The sequence below is a fragment of the Myotis daubentonii genome, chromosome 5, assembly GCF_963259705.1.
Source record: "Myotis daubentonii chromosome 5, mMyoDau2.1, whole genome shotgun sequence".
Lineage (NCBI taxonomy): Eukaryota > Metazoa > Chordata > Mammalia > Chiroptera > Vespertilionidae > Myotis > Myotis daubentonii.
Window position 1 is genome coordinate 20,816,469 of NC_081844.1, and position 25,476 is coordinate 20,841,944.

The window sequence follows — 25,476 nt, forward strand, 5'->3', positions numbered from 1 at the left end:
TGAATAAATGAGCAGTGATCAGCAGTCACACTCATGAGAATTTTTCTGTTTCTACAGATATGGGACTTGGCCGACCCAGAAGGTAAAGGGTTCTTGGACAAACAGGTATATACACGTATGTTCAGACCAAGTGGAAGGGCCGGGTCAGAGCCCTCAGGCTGCCTCCTCTGCACTTCCTTCCTGTTCGTACCACTGACACGTGTCACTAGACAAAAGTGCAGTTGTGAAATTGTTAAAATGGGAAGATTTTCTTTATAAATAAAGGCCTTTTGTTGAACATTTGGAGCCATCTTTCATGGTTAGCATATCTTTTCATATTTTGTGTGCTTACAAGTGATTAAAATGTTTTCAAAAACATTTTATTTTGAAATAACTTCCGACTCCCATGGAAGTTGCAGAAATGGTTCAGAGTTCCCGTGTCTCCTTCCTCACCTCCCCCAGTGAGAGCTGCTTATGTCACTATAGCACAATGATCAGAGCCAAGGCAGTACTAAAACAGTAAGAGACCTTACTCAGAGCTGACCAGTTTTATAAGCACTTCTTTGGTTTTTTTTTTTTTTTTGGTGTGTGTTGTTCTGTATCATGTTATCACTTGCATAGATTCCCATAACCATCACCACAGTCAGGACATAGACCTGCCCCAGCACCACAGTGAATCAATCCCTCATCTGCTGCCCTTGGTAGTCACACCATACTCCCTGGCAACTGCTGGTTCCTTCTCCATTTCAATTTCATCATTTCAAGAATGTTCTATAAATGGAAATTTATAGTACTTACAAATGATATTAAATGGTCGTATTTTAATTTAACTCAGCTTTTCCCTAAACTGCATTCCAAGTGATGTTGTTCCTGGTATCTCACAGTTCAGGATCTGATCCATCGGGAAAGCTTCATCCACTATTCCCCCCTCCTTGAGGTTCACACTGTGTATATGCATGTTAAGGTCTGAATATCCTCAATGGAAAGAAGCCTGTTACCTTTTCCTAATTTAGTCCCCCTAAACTTATGCCCCCCCCCCTTTTTAAAATATATTTTTTATTGATTTCAGAGAGGAAGGGGGAGAGAGAGAGAGAGAGATAGAAACATCAATGATGAGAGAGAATCATTGATTGGCTGCCTTCTACTGGGGATTGAGCCTGAAACCCAGGCCTGTGCCCTTGACCAGAATCGAACCCAGGGCCCTTCAGTTCACAGGCCGATGTCTATCCACTGAGCCAAACCGGCTAGGGCTTATGTCCCCTTTATTTGACACTCTACATGGGCATTCTGTGGCCAGCAGCTTGAGGAAGACTGATCTATTGCTTATCTCTTTGAAGACATTAAAAAATACTGTAATTGTAGTTTTAAAACAGTCCATGTTAAAACAAACAAGAAATATTAAAAAAAAAAATAAAACAGTCTATGTTCTGGATCCAGTTGATCAATTAAAAAAAATCAGGTGATGCTTCATGAGTTCACCAAGCCTGTGGTGAGGCTGGTTCAGGGTTAGGAGGAGGGCAGGGAGGAGCCAAGGCTGCGGATTGCCTAGTTCAGGTCCTTTGTCCCTGCATGGCAGGTGAAGTCCACCTCAGGCCATGACAGGTGGAGGTGGGTGGGCAGGGGATGCCCTGTTCAGTGAGGCCAGCCAAGGGGATCACAGGAATCCTGAATGTAAATTCCCCAACAGCTGTGTCTATTTCAAACCATTTTTAAAAAGTCACACATATGAGTCATAATTCATAGTCTTCAACATGTTAAGCTTGCTAGTTAACAATCTAGCATTTCCTAAGTGTTGGGAGCTGATTATTTTTGAAAATACATTTATTTGAAATTTTACAGCATTCAGGATGCAAATGGGCTCATTCTGTTTTAGCATACTCATTTAAACAATGCTCCCAAGGTGAGATCAGTTCACCTTGACACTGTAAGTGACTTTTGCACATGCAATCTCTGTTGACATGAACTGAAATCCCTCTTTCCCTAAAGCAGCGGTTCTCAACCTGTGGGTCGAGACCCCTTTGGGGGTTGAACGACCCTTTCACAGGGGTCGCCTAAATACATCCTGCATATCAGATATTTACATTACGATTCATAACAGTAGCAAAATTACAGTTAAGAAGTAGCAACGAAAATAATTTTATGGTTGGGGGTCACCACAACATGAGGGACTGTATTAAAGGGTCTCGGCATTAGGAAGGTTGAGAACCATAAAGCCTGCTGCCACAGACAGCTCTTCCTCTGCTGCCACTGCCGGCTGGGTAGGATTTATACATCCTCCTCCTTTTGGATTTGCAGGGTTTCTATGTTGCACTGAGACTAGTGGCCTGTGCACAGAGTGGCCATGAAGTTACCTTGAGCAATCTGAATTTGAACATGCCACCGCCTAAATTCGTAAGTGTCAAAATCCTTCCAATTCACCTTGTAATACTACCCATTTGTATCTGTCTGCCTGCCTCTCTCTCCATGTTTTCTTTTTCCCTTTTTTATTGAGATGAAATTCACATAACCTAAAATTATGAACAATTTGGTGACATTTCATGTATTCACAATATTGTGCAACCATTACCTCTATCTAGTTCTAGAACATTTTCATCACCCCAAAAGGAAGCCCTCTACCCATTAAGTAATCACTCCCTATTTCCCCTTCCCCAGCCACTGGCAGCCACTAATCTGCTTCTGTCTCTGGTTTGCCCGTTCTAGACATTTGATGGAATCATACATCTGACTTTCACTCAGTATAATGTCAAGATTCATCCACTTTGTAGTGTGTGTCGATGCTTCTTTCCTTTTCATGGCTGAGAAAGATTGCATTGTATGACCCACCCGTTTGTTTAATCTGCTCATCTGCTAGTGGACATAAAAATTCATCTATAAGGATTTGCACACCTGTTTTCACTTCTTTTCAGTGCAAACCTCAGAGTAGAATTGCTGGGTCTTATGGTCATTGTGTTTAACTTTTTGAGGTCTTCCCCCTTTGTTTTAACATTTATTTTGAGAGTATGTTTATTAAAGCTGGGGACAGTGAAACAAGGAAGGGCCTTGGATATAGGAAACAACAGGAGAAAGACTATGTGGGGCTGCTTTGGCTCTAGAAACGTTAGGGGAAAGAACTGAGCCAAGGTGTGGCTGCTGTCAGCTCACTGGAAAGGCAGAGAAAAGGGGCCCTTGGAGACAGGTTCAGGGGGTAAGCCTGGGATGAGGCTTCCCTGGTTGCAAGTCTCCTGGGGTCCCTTAAAGTTTAGGAGATGCATGCCTGAGAGGGAAGAAGAGGGGGGAGGGAACAGCATGGGCATGTTCCCAGAGGGCGAGCGCGCCAGGTCTTCCCCAGTTGTGAAAGCGCTTTGAAATGTGTACCCTTAACATAAACACATGCTCCTGTAATTTCATTCTGTGTCAGTCACAGCAGATTCTTTCTCTTTTCTCCCCAGCATGACACCAGCAGCCCTTTGATGGTCACACCACCTTCTGCAGAGGCTCTTTGGGCTGTGAGGGTAAGTGACAGGGGTGACACCCCTTGGCTGTCCTTCATGTGCAGTTGTTTAGCCATTTATAATGTTGATTCAAATATTTTATAGGATCGTGTCATCTGTATTTCAGAGTGAGTATGCCATAGAATTGGGATGAAATACTTTTTCAAATGAAAGTCTTTAGAGCAGCTATGGCCTTGCATTTCTAGGTCATGTTCTGTGGTTTCTGCTGCTTGGATTGCTTAATCAGGATAGAGGGGAAATTGTGAGAACTTGCAAGCTTTTAGGACCTCCAGCATGTCTTTGCAACTCTTTCTATCATTTCTAGCTAGTTTATATGTTATCACTCTTCCTTCTCTGATGTTTTCATTGCTTTTTGAAGCTTCTCTCAGCACATAAACTTTTAAGAAAGAGATGTTATGGCTGGAAAGCTGTTTTACTGCTTCTAGAAAGAGAAAAATGAGTGGTGTCTTCCAGTAAGTGCAGAATGACTCCTAAAGGAAATGCACATGGGGATGCAGAGATGGTCCCTCAGATAATGATGAGACTTCCTCACTCCCACTCACTGTGAGAGGATTGTCACATTTCCTCACTTTTATTTGGCTTAAATACTGACATTAACAACAGTCTTGCTATAAAATATTGACCCCCTCCACCCCCCAAGTGCTTCTTTTCTGTTTTTACAGAGTTGGTCTGTTCTCTCCTTGGAAAGGTTTAGATGGAGAGAGGTCTGTGCAGAGACAGGGCAGGCGGAGGCCTCATGTGACCAAGGAGTGGTGAGGTTTCCTCTGTGAGCAATCGAGCAGTTTGCTGGTGGTGATCCCAGTAGCAAAGGCCTTTTTCTTTAACCATCGTTCAGTTGCATGATGCTTGCTTTGAAAAAGGGCTGCTTTGTCATGAAAAATGGCACCAAAGAGATCTTATTCCTTGAACACTTCTGGCCTCTTTCTGGTGGGGGCCATGTGGAGGCCACAGGAAGAGGGCTTGCAGCTGAGGAGCCTTTGAGGCCTTGAGGAGGGTAGACAGTCAGGGTAGAAGTGGGGCTGGGATGGGGTAGACTGTTTTCAAGAGAGATTCCATTCAGAGAGAACCGTGACAAACAAACCTGAAGGGCCAAGTGTTCTTTTCTGTTGTGAAAGTTTCTGGATTTCTTGAAGCACCAAGTCACTGAGCCTGACAGATCAGCGGGAGAAGCCCAACGCTCAAGGCAGACATAGAGTGTTTGGCTTCTTATCGCTCACAGAGGCTCATGTGTGCAGTGTCTGGTCATCTTCTTGTTCTTTTGTGTGTGTGTGATTAAATACACATAACAGAGTTCACCATCTTAATGATTTTTAAGTGTACAGTTCAGTTGTGTTAAATACATTCACATTGTGCAGCCATCACCACTATCCATTCTTAGAACTTGTTCATATTCTAAACACAAACTCTGTCTCCATTAAACACTAACTCCCCATTCACTTCTCTCAGCCCCCAACACCCACCATTCTGCTTTCTGTCTCTGTGAGTGTGACCACGTTAGGGACCTCATATAAGTGGAATGACACAGAATTTGTCCTTGGTGTCTGGCTTATTTCACTTCGCATAATGTCCTCCAGACTCATCCATACTGAAGCTTGTGTCAGAATTTCCTCCTTTTTAAGATTGAATGTTACTCCAGTGTCTGTGTGAACCACATTTTGCTGCTGCTTTCTTTTTTTGAGGAACACTTGTTGAGAGTGTTTTCCTAGGGCTCCCAGTGGTTTCAGCTTGTAGTCAGAGCGGGTGGTGAGAGGTCTTCGGTCTCCTGGTTGCAATTACTGCAGGCTCTATCTCTGCAGGAGGTATATTGGAATCTCCCACCCAAAACTTCCTCACCGACAGCCCCTTTATATGCTGTCCTCATGTCATATTTCAAAATAGCAGGAGCTACTGCTCTGCCCAGACCTTCACTCTGTTAATGAGGAATTTTTATTATTTATTATTTTACTGTTAGACAAGGGAACTTCCTAGTTTAATGCTGATTTGGATAGCTAGTTACTTAAATCTTTGTTTTATTTTTTTAAAATATGTTTTTATTACTTTCAGAGGGGAAGGAAGAGGGAGAGAGAAATAGAAACATCAATGATAAGAGAGAATCATTGATTGGCTGCTTCCTGCACACCCCACACTGGGGATCGAGCCCGCAACCCAGGCATGTGCCCTTGACCGGAATCGAACCTGGGACCCTTCAACCTGCAGGCTGAGGCTCTATCCACTAAGCCAAACTGACTAGGGCTAATATATTTTTATTGCTTTTAGAGAGAGGAAGGGGAAGGGATAGAGAGACAGAAACATTGATGAGGGAGAAACATTGATCGGCTGCTTCCTGCACGATTCCCCCTCCTGGGGATCGAGCCTGCAGCCTAGGCACGTGCCCTGAATGGGAATCGAACCATGATCTCCTGATTCATGGGCCGAAGCTCAACCACTGAGCTACACTGTCCGGGCAAATCTTTGGTTTACTTTTATATTTGGCTTTTTAATTCTGTTAGTTCTGTAGATTGATATCCAGATTTAGTTCCTTGTTTAAAGAACTAAAATCCATGCATGCTCTTGTCCTAGGACACAGATGGAGTGATCTTTATCTCCCTGGCAGCCCCTGGGGTCAGATCCTCTCTCTCCTATTGATCTTGACTGCCAGATCCATGGGTATCAGAGGAGGTTTCTTGCAGGGCATAAGTTCATTCTGGAACTGCTGTAAGACTGTCTTGTGCATTTAGGTGAGGCCTGGGGTGGATCCTCGCCCACGTTCATTGAGCTTCCAGCTTGCTTTAGACTCTCCCACAGGCCCACTTTTTTACTCACTTGGGCTATTTCTTTCCAACTAGGTGGAAGAAAAGGCAAAATTCGATGGAATTTTTGAAAGCTTGTTACCTATAAATGGCTTGCTCTCTGGAGACAAAGTTAAGCCAGTTCTCATGAACTCAAAGTTGCCTCTTGATGTCCTGGGCAGGGTAAGTGGTTTTCTCACCTCCCTAAAGGCTGCAGATTCTGCTGGCCCCATGTTTGCTGTCCACAGACACTCCCTAGGCTTTACACATGGCTCATTCAGGTGGCAGACTACAGGTTGAGAAGGCCAGGCTGTGACAGCATCATCAGAGGCAGCCTGGCATGCTGGGTAGTGCCATTCTACCCCCAGGGGACATGAGCGATGTCTGGAGCAGTTTGGGCTGTCCCACCTGGCTTGGGTGCTGTTGGCATCATGTGGATGGAGGCCAGAGGTGCTGCACAACACCCTGCAGTCCCTAGGATGCCCCACAAAGAATGATTTGGCCCATGTCAGTGGGGAAGCCCTGGGCACGGGGAGGACTGTGGAGGCAGGAGGGCCCATTCCTATACTGGTTCCCCCACACATACACCGTATCTTTGGGAAAGTTACTTTTCTGCTTCCTAAATGAAAAGGCATAAAGCCCTCAGCCCAATACTGAACACCTTTATTTTTTTATTTTTTACTAACATTTAGAAATTCCACCAAATCTTTTGTACTAGTTATATGAAGCTTTAAAATTAGCTCATGTCTTATGAAAATGGTTTCATTATTAAAATTTCTTATAGCCATTTTCAGGGACCTTAATGACTTCAATGGCTTTAAGGCTTGTAACATGGTTTTACTATTGCCAGCTTTTCTGAAAACCTTTTAGAGGGCATTCCTATGCTTGAGGGGACTATGAATACTCTGGTGTCCCTAGAGTTCAAGGTGGGGTCCCAGGAGGCTGGCCTGGGGTGCAGGGCCTGTTAAGGGTACTGGGGACTCCGTGTGCCAGACTGAGGAGTTGTCAGCAGGGCATGGTAGTGTCAGAGTTTGTTCTAGAGCAGTCCCTGAAGTTACCCTGGGCATAGTACTAAAGGCAGGGAGGCCAGCTGGAGGCTCTGGCCTCTGGAATGTTTGAGAGGTCATAGCCAAGGACACAGCAGGGTGGAGAGCTAACTTGGGTCATTGCCTCAATTGTGCTTTAAAAAATCTGGCACGTGGCCTTTTTCTAGGAACTCATACCTGTCTGCCTGGTCTTCAGGTCCTAGGTAAGCCTAGCACAAGCCTAGCACCTGACTCACCATCTGCTGATGGGAGAGGAGATGAGACACCACAGACCTGCTCGACCACATGCCCACGACTGTGTGGGTGGGGTGGGGGGCGGCGGGGTCGTCTTATGTTTAGAGCAACACCTGTGCCAAAAACAAACTATCACAAACTATCTTTCTAGCTAAGATTTCTTTGTGAGGTGATAAAGAAAAAAATCAGGGAGGATGTGATTACAATCATGATCATTTGTTAGAGAAAATCATGAACATAATATGACAGAATGGTTCTTGGAACTCATAATACTTCATTGGATGATGGTTTTTCAGAGAATCTGCAGATTGGTTCTTAATGCATTTTGATTGCCTTGTTTTAACTCCAGCATGCACTCAGAATCTGAGTTCTGGTGGGCTCTCTTGCCGCACACCAGCCCTTCCTCCCCCAGTAAGCCTTGCTGCTCTTTCCCTTGCAGGTCTGGGACCTCAGTGACATTGACAAGGATGGACATCTGGACAGAGATGAGTTTGCTGTGGTAGGCCCACACTGTGACTCTCTTTCCTCACTCTGTTGTGCCTCTCATGGTGTGGGGAAGGTTTCTGGACTTATTTTTTTCTTTAATTTTTAAAAATGTTTATTTAGATACTAGGAGCTCAGTGCACAAAATTTGTGCACTCAGGCGGGGGTGGGGGGGGTCTCCTCAGCCTAGCCTGCACCCTCTCATAGTCCGGGAGCCCTTGAGGGATGTCTGACTGCCAGCTTAGGCCCGTTCCCTGCAACATCCTTAGCACGGCCCCACCATGGCTGCTGCACTCGCCAGGTGTGAGTGCGGCTTTTGGCTGAGTGGCGCTCTCCCTGTGGGAGCGCACTGACCACCAGGGGGCAGCTTCTGCATTGAGCATCTGCCCCCTGGTGGTCACTGCGCATCAGAGCACCGGTTGTTCTGCTGTTCGGTCGATTTGCATGTTAGCCTTTTATTATATAGGATAATTTAGATTTAAAGAAAAGTTATAGTAAACACCCTTCACTCAGATTCTGTTTTACCACATTTATCTTTCTTTCCTCCCTTTCTCCCTCTCTCTCTATGAGTAAATGTATATATGTGTACACATCCATGAATTTTCTTTTGGACCATTTTAGAATAAGTTACAGATGCTATACCTTTTAAATAGAAAATACTTAAGTGTGTGTTTCTTAAAACCAAGGAATTTTCTTACATAACCATTTTCCATTTTAAAACCAGGAAATGAGCTTTGAAATTATTTAATTTATTATAGTAATTATTATTATAGTTATATATTACTATATATATATATTTTAATATTTTTATTGATTTTAGAGAAAGGAAGGGAGAGGGAGAGAGAAACATCAATGATGAGAGAGAATCATTCATTGCCTGCCTCCTGTAAGCCTCCTACTGGGGATTGAGCTCACAACCTGGGCATGTGCCCTGACCTGGAATTGAACCCTGACCTCCTGGTTCATGGGTTGACACTCAACCACTGAGCTATACCAGCCAGGCTATATTACTAAATTATATCATCTATATAATCTAAGGATATTATTCATATTTTTGCCAATTTTCTGCAAAATGCCCTTTGTAGTTAAAGAGACTCCAGCCTGGTATGTTCTGTTCTGTAACCCTGTTTCTTTTGTGTCCTCTAATCTGGGGCAGCTCTGTCTTCATGTCCCATGGCACACATGGGCATTTGAAGAGTGCATTTGTAGAGTGTCCCTCAGTATGGGGTTGTCTCTTGTTCTCTCTGATGATCCAGGCTGTGCACCTTTATGGGATATGTGTTCTCCTGGGGTATCCATAGGACATGTGATGTCTTATGGCAAGTCATCTCTAGAACATGTGATGTTTTATTACATAACATTGTGACAGTGTCAATTCTTGATTGAGGTCAGCGTGGAGGCTGTAGTTACTCTTTTTCTTCGTGTTCAGTGTCTTGTGAGAGACACATGGAGACTGAATACCCTGATACCCCTCTGATTCTCACCTGTTCATCTTCCCATCCTCCCAGGAGTCTTGACTCCATCAGTTAGGATTCTGGTGGTTGCAGGTGGGGATCTTGTAATTCCATCATTCCTTGCACATTTTCTAGCTAGCCTTCTACCGTTAGGAATTTGTTTCTATCAGAGTGGACTATGGATGCGTCCTCTGCTTCACGGTTTGTAATCCCTTACTGGCCTGACTTATTTTGCCCAGTGGGAGCGCTTCCCAGTTGACTCCTTTGTCCTTTGGTCACATCCCATCATTCTCTGACCAGTTGTTTCCTCATGGCACAGTAAGACCCGCCTGGCTCCCCCAGTCAGCCCTTTTTCCAGGGCGTCCCAGTCCTTGTAGTGGAGAATGTTGTTGGAAACCAGTCTGGGCACTGGGGTGCTCAGTACCCCTGGGGTGCTCCTGCGCCACGTCGGCTTCTGTCTGGGCCTAAACCCAGGCACTCTCACCCTCTTCTTTTAGTGATAGCAGTGGAACTGTGTGCAGATAAGGCTCTTCTGTCCTATGTGCTACCTTCCCATATAGCTGCCCTCCCTGCTCAGCCCTGCAGCGACCTATCCGCTTCTTCAGCTGCCCGGTGGGCTGGGCTGACCTCTCCTTGAGCCTGCCCTCTTCATCCTGTGCCCCTGTCAGTCTGTCCCTCCTCTTCTCTCTCCCTTCCACCTCATCCCCATGTTGGACCTTCCTCCCATTCAAAGGGTTTATTCACTTACCTCATTCTATTACATCTCAAACAAAGAATAAAGTAGTCCCTTGTACTTAAGGATAAGGCTTTAATAAGCAGTAATTAAGTTTAAAGGTCCCCCCCCCCGCCCCCGCCCCAAAGAACAAAATTAAAAAAAAAAATACCACAATTATGAATTATCTGGGAATACCCAACCATATCCCTCTGTTCTAGGGATTTTAAATATCTTTAAAATGTGATTTTCACAGCATATACATGAATTGAAGCGTCTTCCTATCTTTACTATAAAGCCTTTGAGCTTTTAAGCTTCTAGGTTAAATCTAAACCATTTTACAAGGAAATTACAGATTTCTCTTACCATCCCCTTTCATAATCCTAATGCCAGGAGTGGGGAACGTCCAGCCTGAAGGCCATATAAGGCCCATGAAATGATTTGGTCTGGCCCTGCCCAGGCATTAGGGGTGAGTTAATTAAATGTTTGACCAAATATAGCAGCCTAATATTTTTGTATTATGAATTTAGCTTTTATTCAAAATTAAATAAGCAAAAGCAAGTTTTTCAGAAACTCACAAATTATTTACATAAAAGAAAGTTAATAGGGATAGTCCTAAAGCAGGCTAATTTTTAAGTTGATAATTTTGTATGGCTCACAAATGATTTTATAGTTATCTAAGTGGCCCTTGGCAGAAAAACGTTTCCCCACCCCTGCCTTACACCTAACAAGTATTCAGTTGTGTTTTCTCCACTCATGTCAACTTTGTTCTGCCTTTTCACTTTGAGCATTTTCCATGTTTCTCCATCCTGTTGTTTTCACTGGTTGTCCATTATTATTACTATTTTTTGTATAGTAAAATATAACATAAAATTTACCATCTTAATACACGGCACCAGAGTTAAGTTAGGGTTTTTTAAAATGCTGACACACTGAGCTCAAAAGGTTCACTACCACTGACCTAGAGGAACCATTCTTAAAACATTGCCTTCATATTATTTCCATGGTGTTCTGTCAATTTGGATCTTATTCTTTCTGAACATGAATTTAACATGTTAATATGTACATTTTTAAAGAAGTATATTTTACAGATACAAAAATTTATTTAAATGGATCTTATAACAACAACAAAAAGAATTACCATCTTAATAATTTTTAAGTGTCCAATTCAGTGGCATTAAGTACATTCACATTGTTGTGCCATCCCCACTTCCATCCATCTCCAGAACTCTCTACATCCTGCAAAACTGAAACCCTGCCCTTATTAAACATGAAACTCCCCAGTCTCCTCCCCTTGCTCCCTCATTATTTTTTCATATTTCTTTTGACTGCACGACTTAAAGTGTTCATATCATTGAAGTGTCCTTGGAGTGGTCCTCAGGAATGAGGTGATCGGCCCGGAGTGAACCTGGAATGGGCCTCTTTCTTCTCACAGCTTCATGAGCCCCAAGTTGTTTTTTTTTCTCTCTCTCTCTCTTTTTAATATGTTTTTTATTGATTTCAGAGAGAGAAGGGAGAGGGATAGAGATACAGAAACATCAGTGATGAGGAAGAATCATCGATTGGCTGCCTCCTGCACACCCCTTACTGGGGATCAAGCCCGCAACCCGGGCATGTGCTGTGACTGGGAATCGAGCCATGACCTCCTGGTTTATGGGTCGATGCGCAACTGCTGAGCCACACCAGCTGGGCCCTTTTTGTTTTGTTTTTGTCATTTCTTATCATGTTAGCCAAGATTTATGTTCTTTTTTAAATGGGTCTTAGAATTGTGTCATTTTGTGTGTGTTTAATATTCACCAGCTGGGTGTAACATTTTGTTGCGTTTTATAGTGACCTACCTGTGTTAAGGATCTGTTCTTTATGTAAATAGCAACTTAAAGAATATTTTGAAGTGAGGAGCATTGTAAATGTGGTTTGGTCTTGTTACATTTTGAAATAATCTTTTAATCTTTGTTTTAGACAAAGTTTCCATTTCCTACCTGCCTGAAACAGGAGAGCCGCCTGTCCTGGGCACAGCACCCTTTCCTGTAGATTTCTGAGTCTCCAGAATATCTTGAAGTAAACACAGCTCTTGTGGTGTGTCTTTAGATTTTCAAATTCCAGTACTTTGTGAGTTGTCAGCCCTGGCCCTCCTGTGTAGTGAAGGGACGTGTGGAGTTTGGCATGATCGACTTCCTTTTGTATTTATTCAGTATCACAATTACAAATGCCTTGGAAAATTTTACATTGCAAGTATAGCTTATTAGAAGAGTTGTTTTTTTATTCTGTTCAGCTTAGAAGTGACCTCAAAAAGAACAATCTTTGGCCCTAGCCGGTTTGGCTCAGTGGATAGAGCATCAGCCTGTGGATTGAAGGGTCCAGGGTTCAATTCCTGTCAAGGGCACATGCCCGGGTTATGGGCTCGGTCCCCAATAGGGGCCATGCAGGAGGCAGCCAATTGATGATTCTCTCTCATCATTGATGTTTCTCTCTCTCCTCCCTCTCTGAAATCAATAAAATAAACACACACACACACACACGCATATATATACATATATACATAAAGAATGATCTTTGTCTTGTCACTGCAGCCCCTGATAGAGCTGCCTTCTGTCTGCCCTTGTCCTGACACCTGAACGTGATTCTCTTCTGCATTTACAGGCCATGCACTTGGTGTACCGAGCCCTTGAGAAGGAGCCCGTGCCCTCCGTCTTGCCCCCGTCCCTCATCCCACCCACCAAGAGAAAGAAGACAGTGTTCCCAGGGGCCGTGCCTGTCCTGCCCGCTAGCCCCCCACCTAAAGACAGCCTCCGCTCCACGCCTTCCCATGGCAGCGTCAGCAGCCTAAACAGCACAGGAAGCTTGTCTCCCAAGCACAGTATCAAGCAAACACAGGTATGGTGCCCTCCGTGTACATGGCCACTTCTCAGCACAGCCATTTTCATGTGGAAAGGCCCAGCACGATGTTTCTTGGGAGCAAGTACTTTGTGCTCCCAAATGGCAATGATATGCTTAAATTAAAAATATTTGTGACAGGTATTTTAGTCCATTTGGGCTGCTGTAACAGAATACCATAGACTAGGTAGTTATAAACAACAGACATTTATATCTCATTGTTTTTGAGGTTGGAAGCTTCCAAGGCATGGACAGATTGGGCAAATAATGAGGGCTTTCTAGTTTACAGGCAGCCATTTTTTCGCTGTGTCCTCACATGGTGGAAGGGGCTAGAGAACTCTCTTGGGTCCCTTTTATAAGTGCACTAATCCCATTCATGAGGGTTTCACCCTCATGACCTAATTACCTTTCAAAGGCCCCATGTTCTAACCCCACCATATTGGGGGATAGGATTTTAACATATGAATTTAGGGGGGCATAAACATTCAGACTATAGCAACAGGGACTGAGAATTAATTTTCTCATTCACTTGCATATAAATATTACCTTTCCTCAGACACACCAGTAACCTCCCAGCCGGCCCTCTCCTCAGTTCTCTGCCACTCCTGCTTCAGGCACCTTGCTTAGTGAGCCTCCTACTCATGGAACACCTCATCAGGGAGCCTAGCATGACCACACCATTACCCAGCAATCCCCAGGTCCTGCTCACTCAGCCATTTTCCTCCCTCTGCTTTACATTTGTCTAAATTTTTTAAATTGATTTTTAGAGAGAGGAAAGGGGGAAGAGGGGGAGACATTGATTTATTATTCCATTTATTTATTTATGCATTCTTTGGTTGATTCTTGTATGTGCCCTGACTGGGGATCGAATCTGAAACTTTGACATATCAGGACGATGTTCTAACCAACTGAGATACCTGGCCAGGGCTACCCCACATTCTTTTAGAGTCTCATACCTGGGAATGTAGTGAGTTATGTATGGTTTGTTTACACACACACCTTGTAGCTCATGAGAGCAGACTCAGGTCTACAATCTCACTGTTTAGAACAGTCTCTGGTACTCTGATGCTCAGTGAGTGTATGTTGAATGATGAGGTGAGTGAGAGCATCCATCTCATGTAAGAAAGACACATGGGGGCTCAGACTCTGCACGCACAGTAGCATCATACATATAAATGTTTTTTGTTCTGGCAAATCAAGCATCTTTATAAAAGAATGCCTTTGAGATTGTCTAAAATATGTGAAAACTCGAACTGAGTTACATCTGGAATCATGCTTCGCTTTCTGCCTCATTTATGGTTTCAAAGGCAAAGCAATGAATGTAACAAACAGGCCAGCCAGCACCACAGTGCAACTTCATAATATGATGAAAATGGGAAGTGCATAATCACACAGCGATTTCTCTTGCTCATAACATATTTATAAAGTTAAACCTCTGACTCAGGAGGCTTGTTTTCAAGGAGCTCATAGAAGACAGCTTTGCACCCTAGAGTAAAAAAGATGAGAGAGGGCCAGTGGCTTGGTGACAAGGCTAATGCAGCTCCTGTAAGTGCCCTGGCCAGGTGGAGGGTATGGCCCACAGCTGTGAACCTCTGGTTGGTCAGATCTCCATGGCTGTCTGCTAAGAAGCCCAGTGTCTAGACCAGTGATGGCGAACCTATGACACGCGAACTCATTTTTTTGGTTGATTTTTCTTTGTTAAATGGCATTTAAATATATAAAATAAATATCAAAAATATAAATCTTTGTTTTACTATGGTTGCAAATATCAAAAAATTTCTATATGTGACACGGCACCAGAGTTAAGTTAGTGTTTTTCAAAATGCTGACACGCCGAGCTCAAAAGGTTTGCCATCACTGGTCTAGACAGCCCAGCCAGATATCTTTAGTAGCTCTCCAGCCATGCCCAGCGTGTTTTGGAGGCCCTGGATGGTACACAGTGACTGTGGGATAGGCTCCTTCCCTAATGGGAAGGCAAATAACAGGTAAATCAATAAACTAAGGAAGGTCTGACAGCCATGAGAAAGCAGGACTGGGCCTGGCCTAGAAGTGTCTGGGTGAATAGGAGTGCATGCCTCTGCAGGTGGGGCCAGCTGGACAGTCACTGATAGGATGATGTCTGAGCTAAAATCTGCATGACAGGAAGCCATCAGAGGACTAGTCTGCCAGGGCTCTGAAGTGGGAACACTTGGTATGTTCTAGAAACAGGGAGCAGGCCAGGGCAGGGTGAGCAAGGGGATATAGGGTGGGGACGAAGAGGGGATGAGGCTGGTTACTTAGACCTGCACAAGCTGTTGTTTTCTAAGAAACCCAGCATCTCCTTTAGTCTGCTAAATTCATGCTAAGAGTTCTTTTTTGTTGTTGTTAATCTTCACCGAGGATATTTTTTCCATTTATTTTTAGAAAAAGTGGAAGGTGGGGGGAGGGAGGAGAGAGAGGGAGGGAGGAGAGAGAGAGAGAGAGAGAGAGAGAGAGAGAGAGAGAGAGAGAGAGAGAGAGACATGTGAGAGGGATACATTGATTGGTTACCTCCCGCACATGCCCCACTGGTTTGGGGATCAAACTTGCAACCCAGGTACATGCCCTTGACTGGGAATTGAACCCGAGACCCTTTGGTGCCTGGGCCAACACTCTAACTACTGAGCAACACCAGCCAGGGCTTGCCAAGAGTTCTTAAACTAGACTGATTTTACCAGTGGCTATTAGGTTCAAAAGTGGGAGGGTGTGTCCCCTTCAGGAATAGGGCCAACTGGAGGAATCAGATACAAGAATGAGCATTTCAGGGGACCCACAGTCACCATGCTCCCTCTCCCCCACTTCTCTCATCTGCAGGTTAGTGATGCCCTGTCTGGGACTTCCCCAAGGGCCACCTGTTCCTGTTCATGGCCAGATTTGGGGTGAGGCTCCTTCCAGCCACCAGGTTTTATTCCCATTGACTGGGGGCCTGTGGCTACAGAGCCAGCTTAAACCCAGCTCTAGGGGAAGTCTGTCCTGTATGGATTTGTCACCAAGCAGGCATCGGGATTTTGCTGTTGACATGCCCCAATACCCCAGAAATCAGGCAGCAAGGTTATTCTGTTTGTGCAGCAAACGTCAGGACTTTTGTTGTCCCAGACAGAAACCGTTCTCCCCTCAGCTCAGCCTGTCTGGCCCGCTGTGACTTTTTCCTTGGGTTTCTTGGCATCTGAGGTGTGGTTTGCTCCAGTCACTTAAGACAGCAAGCCTCTTCTTCACTAGAGCTCCTGTATGCACATCTCTTCTGAGCCCGTGCCACAGCAGATGGGAAGCAGCCTGCAAGTCACATCAGGTAGCAAATAAAACGCAGGTCTGTCTTGCTGCTGGAAGCCTCTCTGTCGGAGCCCTTGCTTCTTGGATTGGGCCCTTAGGTCCTGAAGAGTCTCCGACCAGTCCCTGGCGGCACCAAGTCATTACCCGAAGCCCCGACTGAAACAGTCTGGGCCACGTGACGCCCGGCTTCCCAGCCTCACTCTGTGGGCTCCTGGTGCTTGCACCGGGTGCTGCTGGATTGGGGCACTGAAGGGGGCTGTTAGGAAAGGCAGATGAAGAGACACTTCTCTAGAGAAAGGGGCTGCCATGCTGTGGCACTTGGTGCCATGAAAGTGCTGAAGGTCAGAGGTGACACATCCAGAGTTAGCAATCGAAGAGGCCTATTCCCAAGCATCCAAGGGGCCTTGAAGGCCCTGAATTAGGAGTCGCATGGGCCCTAGTGCGCTATTGGTGGCATCTGTCCTATTTATTTATTTATTTATTTATTTATTTATTTATTTATTTTATTGATTTCAGAGAGTAAGGGAGAGGGAGAGAGAGAGAAACATCAGTGATGAGAGAGAATCACTGATCAGCTGCCTCCTGCATGCCCCTTACTGGGGATCGAGCCCGCAACGCGGCACATGCCCTTGACTGGAATTAAACCCGTGACCCTTCAGTCTGCAGGCCGATGCTCTATTCACTGAACCAAGCCGGCTAGGGCGCACTTGTCCTTCTTGAGTAAACTTGAACAGGCTGTGTGAGAGGCCAAGCTCCACAGATGCCAAAGTCGCACTGCATTGGTCTGCCAGAATGCTCTCCCTCGAGAGGCCTGGGCATGCTCGTCAGAGGCCCCCCATCAGGGCTGTGCACATGCCGATACCTCAGAGGAGCACTCCTGTGTCACATAGAGTCAGGGCAGGGACAGAGGATGGAGTACAGAATCCTGGCACTGTGGGCATCGAGACACACCTGGCAGTTGCAGGGAAGGGTTTGCAGACAGAAGATGGCAGACAGGAAGGCTGGCGTGAGAGCTGGGCCAGTTCTTAGGAGACAGGCCTTCCATCTCCCGTCTCCTGTAGGTGGTCAGAAGGGTCTTGCCCAACACATTTGAAGCCTCTTCTGGAACATCACTGGCATGCCCTTGGCCGTGGGGGTGGAAGAGCTGTTGGTGGACAGACCTGCTGGGTCTTTACCTCCCTCTCAGCGCAAGGGGAGAGTGGTGCTGTGATGGGGTGCAGGGTACAGGCTGGCCACTGGGTGAGACGGACTGACTTGGCAGTGAGCTCTCTTGGTCTCAGTTTCCCCTTTTACAGACAGGGATCCTGCCTGCCCTCTAGGCTCATTGGGTCCTGAGGAAGGTTTTCTGCTAAAATACACGTGAAAACACTTTAATAGTGTATATTTGTAGGTGTTGAAAAGCTTGAGGATTAACCATTGTACAAAAACCACCTTTCAGCCAACAGTAACCTGGGTGGTGCCAGTGGCAGACAAGATGCGCTTTGATGAGATCTTCCTGAAGACTGACCTGGACCTGGATGGCTATGTGAGCGGCCAGGAGGTGAAGGAGATCTTCATGCACTCTGGCCTCAACCAGAACCTTCTAGCACACATATGGTAAGGACAGATAGATGGATATCAGCTCCTTAATATTTGGGCCTCGCTCTGTGGAAGATAATAATGGCTGTGGGTGGCTCAAAGGGGCCCCGTGGAAATGAGGCTGTGCCATAGGAAGGGCCGGAGGGATAAGTAGGGCTGGAGGGTGTGGCAGTCAGGGATGGTCAGGGTGCCTCCTCAGCCCTGCAATGGCCTCTGTGTCTGTCCCTTACTTTATTCTCACCAGGCTGATGGGGGCTGAGCAAGGTATAGGTATAAAGGCCTGTACCCTGTATTTCGTGCCTGTCTGTTCACTTTCCTCCAGCAGGTGGGTCTCCTGTCCTGCCCCCCTAGAGAGCTTTGGGGTGACCTGTTTGAATGGCTTAGACCAGTTCCTGCTAGTGATTATGCTGATTCTAATGGGAGGTCAGCCTTCATCACAGTCTTTTGGGATGGAAGCACTTGGCCGCCTGTCGGGGAATATGCAATAAGAACCCCCAAGGCTCCAGCAGGGCAGACCTGGGCGGTGGAGATTGTAGCTGTCTGCCGTAGAGACGGTGCCCTTTGCAGGACAGTGACTGGGCATACTGTTGGTGAGACTGGTTTGCACCTCAGGGCTGGGTTGAAGAGCAGGGCTCACTCCCGCTTCCCTTTGGGGCCAGCCAGAGCAATGTTCACATCACTGGGGTGGCTCTTTTTGTAACCGGCCAGTGTTGGAAGTCACTTCTTAGCTTTGTCCTCGGAGCTCAGGACCTTCGGGAGCTTCACTTGGGGTTATAAGGAGAGGATTTTCATGTGATTCTGGAGAAGTGAGTCCTCCAAATAGAGCAGTAATTCCCTGTTGTAAAGGGAGGCCTCTGCCCAGGAAGCGGGCCATACCATCCTCAGGAACACATGACACCCAAAGTTAGTCACAAACCAGCTGAGGGAGGCCCGGCAGCAGCCCCTTCAGATCCAGTGTCCCTTTGTAGAAACCAATAAACACATCTCCTTTATCACTTGAAATGGGCGTACACAGAAGTCAAAGGCCCCGATCATTACTTAAAGGGACAATGCAAGGGAAGAAATTTATACCATATACCCAACCTGTAAGTGGTGTAACAACATGTAAATGACACAATTAAAGCATAAATCCTTTGGGATTAAAGAAGGAATGCAGAGGATTGCATATAGGGAGTGAAGGGAAAGGGCATACTGTGTGAGTTCTAGAATCACCGCTAGGAAAGTGAGACAGTCTAGGTTAGTCTGCAGGTGACGGTGGAAGGGGATGTTACTGAAAGGCGAGAACAGGGCCAGACGAGTTGCAGAGGGAAAACAGGGACTAGGCCTTTCCCCTAACAGCACCTAGTGCCGCGTCAGTCAGCACAGTGTCAGGACCAGCATGGACCTGACAGAGCACCCACACGTGGCCTTGGAGCCCGCGATCCTTGAGAGATGGGAGGTGCTGGAGAGAAGCACAGCCTGAGCTGCTGTGGGCTCGGGGTGCAGCAGGACTGGCCCCCAGGCAGACCGAGAAGTAGCTGCAGTGTGAAATCGTGCCCTCAAACTGTGACGGAACAAAGACTTTTTAAAATGAGCCTTGATTAGGGACTTTCAGCGTCTCCATGCTCCCATGCTCCCTCTGGCCCTGTTCACGGACAATGTTTGGGCCTGAGTTTGCTCAACATTCCCAGCTCTCCTTGCTGTGCATTAGACAATGATTTCATTTCTGCAGTGACTCCGCGCAGTGGGAAAGAGGCTGCATGTTGAGTGGGCAGTGACTGAATGAAGGGAAGACCTTTCTGGAAGACGTGGAGGCCGAGTCCTTACCATGAAAGGCTTCCCTTCCCATAGCAGCCAGTTCCTGGTTCCTGAGGTGTCATGGAGCTTATGTGCTGCCTTGCCTGTCTGCCAGGACAGCAGACGGCCATGTGGGCAGTGACACCTCAGCAGGGAGGGACTGTCCTGTGCAGCATAGCCTTACTGGGCTTTTCAGGCCCCATCCCCTTATATGACGACCCAAAATGCTGCTGCCATTGTCTCCATTGAAAACCAGTGTCCCAGGCCGTTAAGTGACCCAGGGCTGCAGGAATTGGCTAAAGATCTGAGTGCTCATTTGCCCAGCTTCCATTTCCATAGGAATGACTGCTCTGTCCTGGACCGTTGTGTCCACCACCAGTATACGATAAATAGCCAGGAGGGAGTCCCCTCCTGCCCCCAGCCCCTCCTTGACCAGTGTCTGGGTGGGAGGCCAGGACTGATCCCCAGAGTCGGATGTTAGTAGAAAAGGAGTTGCACTATGGCCTGTTGTTTTTATCATCATTATCCAGTTTTTAAAACATGGGCCCCGTGACTGGTACTCATTGCTCCGGGTGAATCCTGAATCTGAAGTCTGTGATGTGTAATTAGCGTCCCACATTTCTCCCAGGGCCCTGGCCGATACGAGGCAAACGGGAAAGTTAAGCAAAGACCAATTCGCATTAGCTATGTATTTCATTCAGCAGAAGGTCAGTAAAGGCATCGACCCCCCTCAGGTCCTCTCGCCGGACATGGTCCCACCCTCAGAGAGAGGCACCCCTATCCCGGTGAGTAGCCACTGGCACACCCCTGTCGTATTTGAATCTCTTCCACAGCCCGCCACCAGGTGGCGCTGGCAGCCTGTATGAGTCTTCCCCACCGGTCTCTGGTGTGTCTGGATGCCCAGTTACTTCTCAGGCCTGGGGGTTGGGGGAGACCTAGATGATATTATCCCTCATTCTAAGACCTACTAGTCCCTGCTGTGGGGTGAGTTCAGTGTGATAATATGTAAGAGTGTCTGAATTTGGTTCCAGGACAGCTCAAGTTCTCTTGGGTCGGGGGAATTCACTGGCGTGAAGGAACTGGATGATATCAGTCAAGAGATCGCCCAGCTACAAAGGTATGTGAGAGTGGCTTCTTCCCCTCAGATTCCGAATCTCACACAAACCTACCCCAGGTCGCTATCAGAAGTATTGGAGAGAGGTTCAAAAACTCCTGGAAAGTGACCATCACTAGTGTGTTCAGCAGAAGTAAAGGGACACAAATTCTCCTGCATTTCTGAAGTGACTTAATGAGCTTGAGTATATGAGTCTTCAGTTGGAGCCAGTGGGCTGTGGGGTTTCAGGCAGGTGGTAACCAGGCAGCACCAGCACCTCCCTCCACCTTCCCCAAAGGCCTTGTTATCTCTGACACATAAAGTGACTGTGACTCAGGTGGCAAGTTAATGGCTTAGGATTGACAGCTAAACTGTTAGAGGGGCCTCACACCCAGGTCTCCAGCTCCATTCCTGGGTTTCCCCACATGTGAATGAAGGCTTTGGACAGGGTGTTGCACTCTCAGAGCCTGGCATAAAGAAATATGCCCACTTCCTGTAGGTCCCTGTGTTCCTCTTCAGAACTGCATCCTCTGTTTGTTTTGTTTTGTTAATCCTCACTGGAGGATATTTTTTCTATTTAATTTCTAGAGAGTGGGAAGGAGAGAGAGAGAGAGAGAGAGAGAGAGAGAGAGAGATATCAATGTGAGAGAGGCACATCAATTGATTGCCTCCTGCATGCACCCTGACCGGGGCTGCAGCTTGAACCTGCAACCCAGGTACATGCCCTTGACCAGGAATTGAACCTGAGACCCTTCAGTTTGTGGGCCAACGCTTTAACCACTGAACAGCTCACCAGCCAGGCTGCATCCTCTTTTTAGTTAATTCTGGGAAAGGGGGCACTTTCCTTACTTAGGGACAGTGAGCAGAAGGGCCAGAAGCACTTTGCCCTCCATGGGAAAGAAAGCACTTATAGGATGGGGCAAAAGTAGGTTTATAGTTATGAGTATGCAAAACAGAGTTTACTCTTGTATTATTACTTACTGGAGGCCTGGTGCATGAAATTCATGCATTTGTGGGGGTCCCTCAGCCTGGCCTGTGCCCTCTCACAGTCTGGGAGCCTTTGGGGGATGTCTGACTGACAGCTTAGGCCCGCTTCCCACAGGGAGCGGGCCTATGCCGTCAGTCGGACACCCTTAGCGCTGTCATGGAGGTGGGAGAGGCTCCCACCACTGCCACTGCACTCACCAGCCATGAATCCGGCTTCTGGCTGAGCGGTGCTCCCCCTGTGGGAGTGTACTGAGCACCAGGGGGCAGCTCCTGTGTTGAGCGTCTGCCCCCTGGTGGTCAGTGCGTGTCATAGCGACTCGTCGTTCCATTGTTGGGCCAAAACCAGCTCTCCGACATCCCCGAGGGGTCCCAGATTGCGAGAGGGTGCAGGCCAGGCCGAGGGACCCCACCAGTGCACTGTCAGGGCTGGGGAGGAACACGGGAGATTGGCCAGCTGTGGAGGGACAGCGGGAGGGCTCCAGGGTGTGTCTGGCTCCTCTTGCTCAGTTCCGATTGGCTGGACCCCAGCAGCAAGCTAACCTACCGGTCAGAGCGTCTGCCCCCTGGTGGTCAGTGTACGTCACAGTGAGCAGTTGAGCGGCCTTAGCGTATCATTAGCATATTACGCTTTGATTGGTTGAACGGCCAACCAGATGACCGGATACTTAGCACATTAGGCTTTTATTATATAGGATTATATTCTTTTCCATAGGAACAACTATAAGCCTACTTTTGTCACACCCTGTATTTATACAAAAATAAAATGGCAGTATTTTGCCAGAGTGGGTTGGATTCCGCTCACAGCTGGGGGCCCTCAGCTACAGAGGTATGTGTGAGTGGCTTCTAACCCTCTCAGAGCCCTGAGAAAGCAAAGGCAGGTCAGATGTCAGGTGGGACTGGTTGGGTGGGTCACAAAGCCTGAGTCTGGGCTGCCTGCAGAAGCCAGACTCACCTTCATGCTCAGTCCAGAGGATGGCCCCCATTCTTCCCCTAGTTCCAGGGGCTGTGTCCTCCAAACCAGAGATCAATCAACCTCGCAAGGTGGAGAGGGTCTGAAGTCGGAGGCCAGTGTCCTAGAGCCCCATCAGGCTGTTAATCAGGACAGCAGGTGGAGGAGCATAGAGTCCTATAATGCAAGGGTTGGGGTCTTAGGAGGGGCATCAGTGTCCATGTCAGGCCAGGGGAGCCTCTACAGCTGTGCAGCCCCTGACAGCCAGGAGTGTTCCCTCTGAAGGTGAGAGGCCAGTAAGAGCATCTATCCACAGGAGGCTGGGCCTGGAGCAGCCCCAGATGGCAGCTTTGAGAGGAACTCAGCAAGCTGTTGCTGGTGGGGGTTGTGGCGACACCTGCTGCCTCTCCCTTTACAACGTGATCAAATCATAATGTGTTGGGTCTAAAAAGGACATTGTTAGGTAGTTCTTAGGCTTGTGGAAACGAATATTCAGATGGTTACCATTGTTTCGTATCTGGCAGAATGTCCTAAAGAAGGCCTTCTTGTGCAAGTGCTGGCAGGGTGCATTGGCCAGTGATGTTCCTGCCACCGAGCAGAAGGGCCAGAAGCACTTTGCCCTCCATGGGAAAGAAAGCACTTATAGGATGGGGCAAAAGTAGGTTTATAGTTATGAGTATGGAAAACAGAGTTTACTCTTGTATTATTACTTACTAGAGGCCTGGTGCATGAAATTGTGCCCCTTTGGGCACAATAAGAGTGACTTAGTGCGTACAACAAACTGCTATAGGCTGTGGGGCTTAAAAACAGACATTTGCCTCTTGAGGTTCCCAGATCAAGGTACCAGCAGGTCTGGTGTCTGGTGAGGTTGCCTCCTGGTTCATAGATGGCTATCTTCTCTCTGTGCCCTCACATGGCAGACGGGATGAAGAAGCTCTCTGGGGTCTTTTTTATAAGGGCCCTAATCCTGTTCATGAGGGCTCCTCCATCCTCCTATTACCATCACTTTGGGGGTTAGGGTTTCAGCATATGAATTTGAGGGGCACAAACGTTCAGTCCATAAGGAGGAGAATGAGACTGGTTTCTGCCTCCGGGGGCTGATAGCTCTGTGCAGTTGAGGAGACAGGCAGGGCCCCACTGAGCACCAGTGTGCATAGTGGCCAACCACAGCCTCCTGCTAGGGGTTAGCTGGGGGCAGCCCTGGGACCCGAGAGCCTCACTACCACTTTCTAAAAAATATATTTTATTGATTTTTTACAGAGAGGAAGAGAGAGAGATAGAGAGCTAGGAACATTGATCAGCTGCCTCCTGCACACCTCCTACTGGGGATGTGCCTGCAACCAAGGTACATGCCCTTGCCCGGAATTGAACCTGGGACCCTTCCATCCGCAGGCTGACGCTCTTTCCACTGAGCCAAACCAGTTAGGGCGTCACTACCACTTTCTGCTGCCAGCCTCTAAACCCCACCCTACTTGCATCTTCAGATTTCTCACCATGGCTCCCCCAGCCAAGCTTTGCTTTCCTCTTCATGTCGTCTAGAACGTTCTTCCACCATGTCTGCCATTCACAGACCACCTCCCTGAAGAGCACTCTCCTTTCCTTATCCTGTTGGGTTTACTTTGTGGCCCTTAGATGTATTCATTTGTGCAATGATTTGTCACCTGTCTTCCCACTGGACTGTGAGCTTCATGAGGGTAGGAGCCTCTGGTCGTGTGTCCCCAGGTCCTCAGCCCTCGGTGCTTCCAAGCAGTAGATGCTCTCTGTTCAGTGAGCGAGTGAATATAGGATTTGAAGAAGATTAAACAGCTTAAAATATCACATATTTATTAATGCACAGCTCTAGGGACCAGAAGTCCCAAGGGGCTTGCCTGGGCTCCCTGGTCAGGGTCTGACAGAGCCAAGGTCAAGGGTGCTCGCTTGTTCTCCCTCGCTCCCGAAACATCAGTCTGTAAAGTCCTCCTCACCATGGGCATCACTCTGACTCCCTCTTTGAAAATCTAGTGCTTTAAAGGGCTCTCATGTCCACAGTGGGAGTGATGCCTCATCCCATCCACAGATTTTCCCCATGCTTTCAGGCTAGGGAATCACCTAGAGCAGTGGTCGGCCAACTGCGGCTCGCGAGCCACATGCGGCTCTTTGGCCCCTTGAGTGTGGCTCTTCCACAAAATACTGACTTCTGCGCATGAGCCACAAAGTTTCAATCGCACTGTACGTGCGCGCCCACACGTGGTATTTTGTGGAAGAGCCACACTCAAGGGGCCAAAGAGCCGCATGTGGCTCGCGAGCCGCAGTTGGCCGACCACTGACCTAGGGCAAATGGTCCCTGGGTCATTCCTAGACTTCCGTGGGTTTCCATAGGGATGGTTGGAATTGGGTCTTTTTTTTTTTTTAATGTATTTTATTGATTTCAGAGAAGAAAGGAGAGGGAAAGAGACAGAAACATCAATGATGAGAGAATCACTGATCGGCTGCCTCCTGCACGCCCCCCACTGGGGATTGAGTCCGCAACCCGGGCATGTGCCCGTGTCGGAATCGAACTCAGGACCTTTCAGTTCTTAGGCCGACGCTCTATCCACTGAGCCAAAGCAGCTAGGACTGGAATTGGGTCTTGAGAAGTCAGGTGGAGAATCTGCACTATGGTGACAGTTAACTTACTCTGTGCTTTCATGAAATATCTTTAAACACTCAGGGAGAAATACACACTGGAACAAGACATTAGAGAAAAGGAAGAGGCCATCAGACAGAAAACGAACGAGGTGCAGGT

The 25,476-nt window shown here is 47.2% G+C and overlaps 1 protein-coding gene and 1 pseudogene across 27 annotated transcripts in view; one reads left to right on the forward strand and one right to left on the reverse strand.

Annotated features, from left to right (window-relative positions):
• The window catches only part of EPS15L1 (epidermal growth factor receptor pathway substrate 15 like 1), a 102,054-nt gene that overhangs the window by 24,894 nt on the left and 51,684 nt on the right, over positions 1–25,476 (forward strand). For 23 of the 27 annotated variants that reach the window (XR_009452952.1, XR_009452953.1, XR_009452954.1 and 20 more), the window contains 10 exons: positions 58–105; positions 2,275–2,370; positions 3,408–3,470; positions 6,296–6,421; positions 7,958–8,017; positions 12,808–13,041; positions 17,768–17,925; positions 20,312–20,468; positions 20,715–20,800; positions 25,402–25,474. Coding sequence is in view for 24 of the 27 variants with exons in the window: in XM_059696368.1 (XP_059552351.1) it covers positions 58–105; positions 2,275–2,370; positions 3,408–3,470; positions 6,296–6,421; positions 7,958–8,017; positions 12,808–13,041; positions 17,768–17,925; positions 20,312–20,468; positions 20,715–20,800; positions 25,402–25,474 (1,101 nt within the window). In the remaining 3 variants the exon portion in view is untranslated. The remainder of the gene's footprint in view (positions 1–57; positions 106–2,274; positions 2,371–3,407; positions 3,471–6,295; positions 6,422–7,957; positions 8,018–12,807; positions 13,042–17,767; positions 17,926–20,311; positions 20,469–20,714; positions 20,801–25,401; positions 25,475–25,476) is intronic. The other 4 variants (XM_059696377.1, XM_059696369.1, XM_059696379.1 and 1 more) reach the window with 4 other exon arrangements.
• On the reverse strand, positions 7,015–7,150 carry LOC132236336 (small nucleolar RNA SNORA33; annotated as a pseudogene).